At 52.4% G+C, this 11666-nt stretch overlaps 1 protein-coding gene across 1 annotated transcript; it reads right to left on the minus strand.

Annotated features, from left to right (window-relative positions):
- Positions 1-808: 808 nt before the first annotated feature.
- Positions 809-7312, minus strand: FUNDC2 (FUN14 domain containing 2). Its single transcript, XM_050974565.1, has 5 exons — positions 7229-7312; positions 6624-6774; positions 5238-5313; positions 3996-4130; positions 809-3539 (listed from the first exon to the last, which is right to left on the minus strand). Exons 1-5 carry the CDS (start codon positions 7245-7247, stop codon positions 3462-3464), a joined length of 459 nt encoding a protein of 152 aa, XP_050830522.1. The 5' UTR covers positions 7248-7312; the 3' UTR covers positions 809-3461.
- Positions 7313-11666: the final 4354 nt, after the last annotated feature.

The following is an 11666-nucleotide window of genomic DNA, read 5'->3' on the forward strand; positions in this document are numbered from 1 at the left end:
GTCTCTGCTTGTTTGTTGAGCTGCAAGCCAGGCAGCTTGGCTGCCATTCACAGCCCAGAGCCACGTGAGATCATGTTTAAATAGAAGCTACTTGATATTTTTGTAACTGGGGCTGAAGATAAGAATAATTTTGGGCTTGTCTTCCCCTCCCACTGCCGTCCCCCCAAGAAAAAACCTTTAAGATGTAACAGGAGGTTTAGTGTCCCTGAAAAGCAGGGAAAAGTGATGACAATGTTGTAGAGCACCTCTAAGAAGTAGCTAATTTTTCTCTTTTGCCCTATCTGAGCAAGAACAGTGGGAAAAAAGTCACTAATAGATAAATAGATAATATATATAGAGATATATCTAAATAAATAAAAATATATATATATTTAGGCTTCTGTTGCACCTATGAAAAAGAAATAGCCTTGTCTTCATGCCCATTTGAAGTTGAAGGGAACAAATTTGCGCAGCAGAGGCAACCCAGGCTGGCTACAGACCCACCTCCTGCCCTAGCAGCATCCCACTTCTTGGGAATATGTGTGATTGGTGCCAGGATGATCATGGAGAGGGATTTAATAAGGTAGCCCAGATTACCTGCATGGATGAGGGGAGGCTGGTGCCTTCATAGTGTCATTTATGTTGGAAAAGACCTTTAAGATCGAGTCCAGCCATTCCCCCAGCACTGCCAAGTTGACCACTAAGCCATGTCCCCAAGTGCTACCTGCCACAGTCCTGCTGCTGCTCTGGCTGTGGGTGCTCCCCTCAGTCAGTGAGACAGGAACATGCTGGTTTCCCAGGAAGCCAACAGACCTCACACAGAGAAGCATTTAGAGCAAAACTGTTTAATAAAATATCACTTCAACAAGCATTTACATACAATATATAAAACCACTTTAAAAGCCTAATGTGTTTGAAATCTCAGAGTGTAACACATGTCAGAAGTTGTTGAAACAACACTAAAAGGAGCAGGAGTGGGGAGGGGAAGGGACACCTCATCTTGGCACCTGCAGCAATGAAAATGCATCCCCACAGACACTGATCCAGCATCAAAGCTTCCAGTGTTGCCCCACAGCATCAAACAGTGCCAGCCATGAGCCAAACACCAGCACAGCAGAAAGAATTGCCACATCCTGATGTGCTTGTCCATTCCCTGCCTACATTCACATCAAACTCAGCGTAAATCTGTTGTTTCCCCTTTCAGCAGCATTTTAGCTCCCTCTCTGGGCCACTTCTCTCTGTAGCAAACTGGGACTTGAGCAGAACTTGCCCCACCTAGGGTTGGGCAGTAGTGACTTACTTGAACCTGAAAAACATCCCTAAGGTCTGTCAATGATTTGATTTGAGCTTTGTCATTGAAGACAGCTTTGTGGAGATCAGTGCATTTCAGAAGTTGTGTTCTGCAGCCCACCAAAGAGCAGCAATGCTGTTGTCCTACAGGAACAAGAGATACCTTGCAAGACCAATGTATCTATTTATGCACGTTCACATCTGCAGATCCTACAGAAAACTAAACCAAATGCCAAGAGTTACCGTCTGTAACTCCACTGCTAAACACCAATTTAGAAGACCCATTTGCTGCATCCCATCACTCCTGCAGTTCAGGATGGTCTTTTGGAAGGCCACTGTTAAAGGATGTGAGCCCAGCTACTCCTTCATTCTTGGCCATGTATGGCAGGACAGGAGCAAAGACAGCAACTTTTATCTCCCGATTACCTGCAGCCTCTTTTCAGATCCTGAAGGTGAGGAAAACCTCAGCTAAATCAATGTGGCGCTAGATGGACACTTCAATCAGCAGAGCTGAAACAAAATTACCAACTGCAAATGCTCATTCCAAACCCTCTAGTGGAAGAGCCCACCATTTCAGCTCTGTCAGCATCTCTCAAGGGTAGATTTCCTTTCCAGTCACACTGAGAGCAGATCACCAAGCCTTTGCACAGCACTGGAAATGGGGTGCAGCTGCTGAGCCAGGTGCTGCAAACCACCCACCCATGAGTGTCACTGTTCCCTACCATCTCTCCCATTGAAAGATGAGCTTTCACATAAAATCCCACATTCAGGGCAAGAACTCCTACCTACACCTGCTGGAGGACACCACCACGTTGTCAGACAAGTCTCTGCTTGCAGAATACCCTGGGGGATGTTTGTACTGCACACAACTGCACTGAGTCAGACTGTCCAAAATCAGCTGAGCTCCACATCTGGGTTGCCTCATCTCCTGCAGGAGAAGGGCTGCAGCTGATGGAATTAAGCAAACAGCTTTTCTTGTGGAAATGGCAAACACAAAGAAGGAAGGAACATAACTGAGGCAGAAATATGCAAATGAGCTGCTCTCACAAAAGCACAGTCTGGTTTTCACTGAAGTTTTGTCATTTCAGTTGCTTGCAGAGACCAGGGAGAAAGAATCCGTGCTCTTCAGAGGCAAGTAAAGGACTGCACTCCAGATTTCACATCATCCCCCTTTCTCCAGTACAGCTGGCAAGAGGGACCTGGACCAGTTCAGTGTACCCTGAGCAGGGAAGCATTTCCTGTCTACAATCCTGTCCTACATGGTTACAGCTCAAGGAGCATCACCAATGCCAAGGTGACCAGAGAAGGTTGCGGTAAATATGGAAACCCCAGTCAGAGGCCCAGAGTGATTTACAGTAAGTGGCACAGCTGAAATGCCCCCATCTGACACAGCCAGGCTGGGCCTGCTGAAAGCAGGAAAGAGCCTCAAAGGCTGAGCAGTCAGGTGGTTCTACAGAACAGAACTTGGTGACTTTCAGAACACATGATGAGGAGAGGGCCTGGAGAGTCAGCCTCAGTGCTCAGTTTCCATCGGCAGTACCAGTGCTGCAGTTCCAGTATGGGGAAGGACACCAGCAGAGACAAAGCCAAATGGCAATCTATGCACAGTGAAACAGCAGGGGGAGGGCAGGAAAATCCACATTCCCCTGTCCTGGACACAGCTCAGGCAGCTTTGACACTTCTGCATCCACCCCTGGATTGTCAACCACATTTTGGATTGCACACACCACCTCTGTGCAGAGTGAAGCAGAGGTGCTCCAGGTACCAGGGCAGGAATACTGAAAGCTGAATTGTGAAGACCTGACACATATAGAGTGCTGAAGAGTTTGACACATATACTGGCAGACAAAGTACATATAGCAGTCCTGCGCACCTGCAAGAAGCACATTTAAGAGGTTTCTCTGCCACTACATTTTTATGAAGTTGAAACTCATCAGAAATTTGAATCTGGGTGTATTTGGTGGGAAATCATGATATACTGGGAGTTGTAAGCTTCCAGACCAACCCCAGCACACTAACAGCCCAGACAGAAGAAAAAGGTGGAAATCAGAAGCAGCATTGTAAGAAATAAGGGCTGGAAGCTGTGAGCAGATGGGACTGAGTCTGTTGGCAACATCCTTTGACTTCTAAGTGAGAGATAAGAGCAGTAGAGGAGGGGAGGGGAGGCTGGGCACGAGAGGAGAGTGCAGCTTCTAGGATGCCATTCCAAACATGAATCCTCCAGCAAACCCTCCAGTCAGGATAGCATTCTTCTTCAGAAATATGACCACCTAAGCAGGGGTGAGAAGAGACAACAGTGTTCAACAATATCAGGCCACCCACTGACCCTCCTGCTAAGAGGAAATGCCTCAGGCTGTTCTTGAGGCAAGAACAGGCTGTTCTTGAGGCAAGCATTTTCTTCAAGATGCTCACAGAGATTCCACTGCTCAGATCTGGGAAAACAGATTCCTACCTAACGACCTCCCCTCCCTAACTGCACCAGCACACAGCCAGATCTGCACTCTGCTCAGCCATGAGCAGCCAGCTCCTCCAGGAGAATGCTGTGAGAAATGATGTCTTCTTAAACTCTAGGCAGGCAACATCCACAACTTTTGCCATCTCTCCCAGTTTGATGTCATGCAAGAATTTCCTCCTTGTATTTGCACAACTGAACATCTTTAACAGCTCAAGAGGAAATCCTGTTTTCTGCTGTCCCTCCAGCACATGCCCTGGGAGAACTGTCTCACCTCATCCACTCTGCTTTTCACTTCTGGAGGCATTTTATCACCACTGGTGTGAAATTTCAGCTGCTGCTTGGCTTTGTTCATGTCCCGCTGTATTAGGTTCCAGTCCACCTTGATGTATCCCGTGTGATTTGCAATCTAGAGTTTTGAGGATTAGAAAAAAGTTCCTGAAGTCCTGCACGACCACAACTAAACAGACCCCTTGCTCACCCACCTTCCCTGACCACAGCTACCTCCCACTCAAGGGGGGGGGCACACTGGCTTAAAAATTGGAATACCACCCCTAGAGCTGTGTCAAATGTTCTGCAATGTTTGTCTCCCACAGTAATCCTCCAACTGGTGGGCACACACTGCAGCCTAGCCTGCTTCAGCCTCTTCCTCAATGTAAAGCTGGTATCACCTCCTCCTCACAACTACCATGGATATTGTTGGGACTCCCTGCAGTTCTCCTGCTGCTGTGGGTGGACACAGCTATTAATAGCCCATTCCTCTCTAACTATTATATCTGCTCAGGGTGATTCAGCTGTGGAACTCCCTCTGCCCAGAGCAAGCCTTTGACTTTCAGCAGAACAAGCAGAACCAGGAGAGTGAGGGAGAATGACTCACACACAAGACCTGTCTGCCTGAGGAGCAAACAGGTGAGAGCTGAACAAGGTCTGAGAGCTGCTCTACCTGCTCCAGGATGCACCAGATGCATGAACACATCCCAGCAGCTTCCCTCAATGCCAGGGCTCTTGGAAACCAGCAGATGTGGTAGAGGATAGAGAGAGATCACCTTTCTCTCCTCTTCCCCCGTGCTTTGCAGTGAGCCCCATCTGTGCTGGCTGGACTCCTAGGGAGGCCAGGTTGGCAGGACGCATGTCACAGATATGGGTAAATCCTTCTTGACATGCAGGGCTGTTCCTCCAGGGACACTATGTCCACAGGCAGACAGCTGAAGACTGTCTCGTGCTCCACTTAGGTGCCCCTGCAGTAACAGCTCTCCTGTGCCTTTGGCCTGGCCTTTGCTAGCAGATCTTCAGTGGATGTGCACTGGCAATCCTGCACTGGTTTATGCAGACCGACCCTGCTTTGCTGTTGCATCCATGTGCCCTGGAGAACACACCTTTGACATTCAGAGCCACAGAAAACCCCTGGCAGAGGGGGGGTCTGACCCCACAGGCCCCAACAGACACTGGTTCCTAGAGAGACCTTTGTCCCCTGCAGCACAGTTCTCAGAAAGCCTGGGCTGCTGTTCATACACACCTGAAGTAGGAAAAAGCCTCCTCCCACTGCTGTCGCTGCCAGCTTTCCAACTTTCTGGAAGATGAATCCAGTACACCTACAAATCAACCAGCATTCAGTCAGGAGAATAAAACACCACACACACACTACTCACTATGCTCCCCACAGGCAAGGCTGCCTTTGGCAGCAGTTACCCAGGACTGGAGACAGCCTGACAAATTGCAGAAGAAACCCATGTGCAACCAGAGAGAAGGATTTGCACCCAGACAAAATTGATGCTTTATAGCTTTTCACTTTGTGCTGTCACATTCCAGCCTTTTTCCATTTGGCTCTTATCTCTTCAACCTCATTCTCCTCCCAAAAGAGTAACCAGAAACCTGTGATTTCACCAAAATCAACAAGTGATTTTACATTTTGATGTAGGTTTTTTTTTAACTGGTATCATCTCTGAGGAGAAATTAGGGAGCACACGTGCTGCTCCATGATAGAGCATGGGGAGCAAATCACAAGCCTCTTTTGTACTTATTTGTAAAGTAAGCAGCAAAAAACTACTTACTTTACCTTTTCATTTCTCAGAAGAGACAAATGATGGAATGAGCACACAGCAGTGATCTAAGGCTGGTCTCCAAAATGGGTTCCTGCTTTCAACATGAAAAACATTCCTGCAGCCAGCACCACTCCATTGCTCAGTCATGCAGCCACAGGCTGGTATGCTGTGCCACCCAAACCACACTTCCCTTGGAACAGTTTCCTTATGAGCATTGCAAACAACACAGCAACCTGCCTTTACCCATTTCTGAATACACTTAGAGAAGATACAAGAGAGAGGTCACAGGCCAGGTCACACTTCTGTGAGAAGACAAAGCTCTGTCATACACTGTTAAATAATTACCCCGTTGCCAGGTGAAGATGAGGGTCATGGTAAGAAGCAAAGCAGTGATTACACAAAATTTTCAACTCAAACGATGCTGTGGGAATGAAGTTACAAATAGAGCCACACTCAGTCCCAGCTACAAATGACAGGGAACCCTGGGAACTGTGAGCCCATGAAGTTTTTAATGCAGCTGCCTGAAGCACATCTACCTCCAGTGGAGAAGGTATCTCTGTTTCAAGAGGTTCAAATCTGTCTGTCCTAATTCAACAGCAACACTTTTTCCCAGAACTTAAAAACAATTACAGACTGGTGTGATTTTCTTCCTTCCCTTCGAGACAGTCTCAGTTCTTTAAGTTACAGACAGCATATAAGACATCCCAGAGCTCAGCAGACCACGCCAGGGGACAGACAGCAGGCTGATCACCTGCCTCCTCTGAATGACTGCCACACGATCACCCAGCACCTGTCAGTGTGACCCCAGAGACCCAGCCAGCGCCTGCCTGAGCAGGCAGGGCAGCCCCGGCCCATCTTACCATCCCGTGACCCCTCCGATCACCAGCTGCGTGGCCACATTGTACTTCTCAGCGCTCGACCCCGAGCTGGGGGCGAACATCTTGCGCCACCATGGCCGGTTCTTGGTGTACTCCGCCAGGTCCAGCACGTTGAATGTGTCGTCCTTCGCACCTGCAGGCACCTGGAGAGGCTCAGTGCTGGGACTACGGTACCACAGCCCCCTGCCGCTGCCCGGTGCCTGCCCAGGGGCACAGGAGCCCTGCCCAGACACAGCTCACGGGGACTGGCACGCCCCCAGGCCTCCGGCAATCCCCACGTCCCTCAGCCCCCTCCCAGGGCCTCCGGGACCCCGTGCCCGGGACCGCTCACTCCCTCGGGGACGCCCCTCGCAGAGCGGCCGGAGCTGGGGACCCGTGCCCGGAGCCGCCTCCTCCGGCCCTCAAGGGGGACCAGGCCCCGGCAGCCGCAGCCGCCGCGCGGTGCAAAGGGAGCGGCACCGCGCCCTGCAGGGGGGAGGCCGAGCTGGGGGAGCCGGGGACCCGCTGCCAGGGTGAGAGGGGTGGGAGGACCCGCGCCCCGAGCCATCCCCGGCCAGCCCAGCCCAGCCCGGCCCGGCCCGGCCCACCTCCGCCCGGCACCGCCATGACGCCGCTGCGCTCCGCGCAGGCGCGGGCACGGCGCGCGTCACCGGGAGCGCGCGACAGCGGGGCCGGGGGAGAGGGACCGGGAGAGAGGGGCGGGACATGGGCGGACACGGGCAGGTCCGAAGAGAGGGGCGGGGAGGAAGAAAGAGGGGCCCGAGGGGAAGGGAGCGTAAGGGAAGGAGCGGGAGCCTGCGTGGGGTTAGCGCGGCCGGGCCTCGGCGGTGCCCCGGCGGTGCCGCCGTGATGCCCCGGCGGTGCCTTCCGCGGTGCCCTCGGTGCTCCTCCCTGCAAGGTGCCCGGTGCTGCAGCTCCGGAGCGGCTCCTCGGCGCCCCTCGGCCCCGGTGTCCCTGGGGTCGTTGGTGCTCCCGCCCGAGCGGGTCGGCTGTGCGGTATCAGCGGTGCTCCAGCGGCATGCAGGGCGGGACAAAGCGGTTCCTAAAGCCCACGGTGGTTTGCTCCCTCTGAGATGGGAGCTCTTGCTTGGCTGGGAGCTGTCACAGCGCAGGAACAGCGCGTTTTGCCATTCGCTGGAAGGACCCCAAGCCCTCCGGCATGCTGGGCACTGAGCAGCCGGGCACACGAGCTCAGGTGTGCCGGGAGCAGCACGGGGGTCCTGCTGCAGTGCAGTCAGCCAGCACACCCGGGCCTGCTGTGCCTCTGGCCCAGAGCTGATTTGGGCAGCTTGGACATGCTGCCTGCTACGAACACATCTTACTGTTTCCCCTGAAGTAATGACACTTCTGATTTCTGAGCCATTACTCACTTGAGCTCCTGTAGAGCAAGTGCTACCTACTTCCCAGCTGGGGAAGTTGCCCAGTGTGTAGCAAAGATGGAAATTCAGAGACATAACATGCAAAAAAAAAATCATTGAGAGATTGTGACAGAGTAGACTTGAGTCTCGTTTGGGGTCAATGGAAAGCAGTGTGTGAGTGGAAGCAGGAGTGTAGGCGGCGTGGGACGTGTAGGGGAACAAACACTCTTCTAGGAACTAAACACTTCTAGGAACTAACAGCAGCACTCATCTGCCCTGGTGAGGACATCCTGCTAGTAAACATCCCAGCACCTCGTTGCCCCTTGCACGTAGGTCGGACGTTTTGGGACCTTCAGCAATGTCCCACGTGTTTCCAGGAATGTCCCACCTGTTTCCTGCACTGCACTGAGGAGCGGGAACTGGCTGGAGCAGTGTGTGCATTCAGACTGAAGTGACAGGACAGAACTTCCCTGGAGGAAAAGATGTGGCTGGGGAAGGGATGGCTGGAGGCAAGTTGGCCCCTAGAAACCAATCTGAACGCCAGTGTCAGGTGGCACTGGGATCTCCTGCATGTCTGGTACATGACAGGCTTCCATCCCTGTGCAGCACATGTCCTTGGTTTTGTCTCCCCTGCTCTGAGCAAAGGGATGCCCTTATGCCCTGGGGCCAGGCAGGTCTCCTTTGGTACCTCCAGCTTTGGGCTCTGCTGCAGATGATCCCAGGGGCATCCGATGGCCTGGGCATCTGCAGCACGGCCTCATCTTTCCTAGCACCTTCATCTGGTGCAGGTGCTCAGTTTCCTCCAGCAGGATGACAAGGTGGAGGTGGTTCAGGGCTGGGGGTTCCTGTGTGGTGGGGTCAGGCACAGCCTGGTGTGGTGGGTGCAAGGACAGAACCCAGCCCCTGCAGCCCACAGCCACTGCAGCTCCCTGTCAGGTGCCTTCCTGCTGTTCAGGTTTGGAAGCACAGGCATGAAACACCATTCCCCATCTCAAAGGCTTTCTCTCCCTCCTGGCATCCCCACAATCTTCCAGCCTCCATGGCCAGGCTGAGCCCACCAGCCCATGGGAGCTTCCAGAGAGTGTTTCTGCTGCCTGACTAATTGTGAGAGCCACCTCTGATGGGAGGAACAAGAGAGAAAGCAGAAATGCTCCACTGACCCACTTACTGCAGAGAAACCCAGCAGAGGAAAGCAGGCTTAGTTTTGGGACCTCCTCCATGGCAGTATTTCTACTCTGATGCTAGGGTAGGTCCATCAGGGATGGATTTTCTGGATACTCAGGGGTGCTGATGGCATCAGCCCTGCTGCACTGCTGTTCCCTGGGGTCCCTGTGCCTGTGGGTTTGCCCATCCAAGAACTGCACTGGGCTGCAGCCCCTCTTTGCTCCATCTCTGCTGAGGTGCAGTAATTTGGAAGTGCTGATATGAGGGGCCCTGGTCCTCCAGACAGATCTGTGCCATGTGGCACAGCTGTTTTCCTGGTGCCAGGAAGGGTGAGTGCCCTGTGCATGGCTGCTGCTTCTGAGCTACTCAGTGTTCCTGAGAAGCTGTCACGAATCACTTGTTCTCTCTCACACAAACACACAAAAAAGTTCCAGAAGAGATTAGACATGGTTCAAATGACTGACTAATTTTTATCTGCTCCAGTCTGTTATTGTTCTGAGATCTGCACATTTCAGGGAAATGTGCATTTCTGTGTGCGTGTGGGTCCTTGGCTCTGGCAAAATATGTTCTCTGGGAGTCTCCATGGCAGGAGCCTGTCGTGGCTTTTCCATCACCTTTGCACAGGAGGACAGTGCCCTTGGGGAGGGCAGATGGGCTCCAGGCAGGACTGGAATGCCAATGCCTCTCTGCAGCTTTCTCAAAGGCACAGCTGCTGCCTGGCCCAGCCGTGGGTGACACTGACAGTTTGCAGAGGCTCCCACATGGGTTTGCAGAGCCCCTGGAAGCTGCGCAGCTGTTAATGGCACCCACTGGCTGGGACCAAGCTTGCTCTTGCTGGAGCATGTGGGGTCCAGCTTGGTGTGCTGGGCTAAGGAGGAGCTGGGCTCCCTCTGGATGTCCAGCTGTCCTTGGCCTGATTTGCTCCACACTGGCTCTCATGTGTCTGCACAAACCTGCTGCTGTGTGCAGCCAAGGCCAGGATCTGGGCCCCCTCCCCAAGTTACTTCCAATTTTCACACCTGGATTCCCTTTCCCACAGCCTTGAGTATCTTGATAATATTTTCTTTCTGGCCTCCTGGGTTAGACCTCATCTCTCAGGTTTACTCTAATTTCTCTGGGCCAGGAACCTGGAGCTGCCTCCCAGCAGCTGAAAATGGTTAATTCAGCACTTGTCAATGTCACAACCATTAATTTCTGACTGTATCCAGGCTCCTGCCGCTGCAGCCCCCAAGGGATGCTTTTCCTGACTGTCCTCTGTGATCTCTAGATGTTGTCATCCCACATCTGGGCATCTGTTGTGCCCAGAGCATCCCTGCCAGGGTTAGACTCAAGAAGTTTCTGTGTTGCCCCATGCAGAGCTCTGCAGAGCTGGAGCACCCCTCCTGGCAGCCTGTCCCAACCCTCCCACATGCCCATCCCATGCTGCCACCTCTCAGCTGCCCTCTTTATGGTCATGTTGTCTGCCTGGCAATGTTTTCCTCATCTGCTTGTTTCTGGAAGCTTTTCCAGATGAATCTCACAGCACCAGAAGATTCCCAGATGGGATGACTAAAATAAAGTCACATCCATACCAGAGGACACTGGTGCCTGAGGCACAGCCCAGATCTCCCATACCTCTCTTCCCTCCAGTACTGATCACTCTTGTGCTTCACTGCAGTTGGGCAGGATGCAGAGCACCTGGGGCATCCCCAAATGTGACACACCACTTGCTTTGCCCCAAAATACCAGCTGGAAAAAGTGAGGTGAGTTGTTGCTCACAAAGAAAAGGAACCCCAGGCTAGTCATGGAGCCAGCTGTGCGTGTACAAGCTGAAGAAAATGTTTCTTACTCATTCTTTGCCTCCCCAGGAGCAAGGTGGGTGGTGTGGGGGAATCAGTTTCTGCCCTGTGCTGAGGATTCATGTCAGAGATCCCCAAAAGCCCATCCCACTGTGTCCCTCTGTTTCCCAGTCACCAAGACCTGTCACATGGATGCTTCTGCACACACTGGGACTGTCACCAAAGGGGTCACTGCCCCCGTTGCACTCCTGCTGCCCTGTGACATGATTTATGGGACATTTCCCCACCTCACTCATCCAGGGGATGCTGGGACCATGCAGGGCGTTCCTCCTCATCTTCCTGCCTCTGTGAGCCAAGGGACAGACTACCACGTAGTGTGTGTGCCTGAGCACACGTGTACGTGTGTGCACTGATGAGGGGAGGGGGATTTCATTGGCTTTTAAAAACAGAGACGGAAAGTTTGTGAGTAAAATGAGATAAATTTCTAAAAACATTTCAGTGCATCTTCTCTGAGCTCTGCTGCAGGACCCTGGGAGAAGAGGAGCAGCTGGTGGAAAGGGAACTCCAGGGTTCATCCCAACCCACTCCCTCCCATGTGGTGTGAGGCAAAGTTGTGTGGCCAAATCATCACTGTTTGGGCATCCCAGAGACAGGGATAAGTCACGTGTATACATCTGCATCGCTGGCAACCTGCTCTCCTTCTCTTCAGAGGTGACACAGAAGGT

Source organism: Serinus canaria, chromosome 4A (assembly GCF_022539315.1).
Source record: "Serinus canaria isolate serCan28SL12 chromosome 4A, serCan2020, whole genome shotgun sequence".
Lineage (NCBI taxonomy): Eukaryota > Metazoa > Chordata > Aves > Passeriformes > Fringillidae > Serinus > Serinus canaria.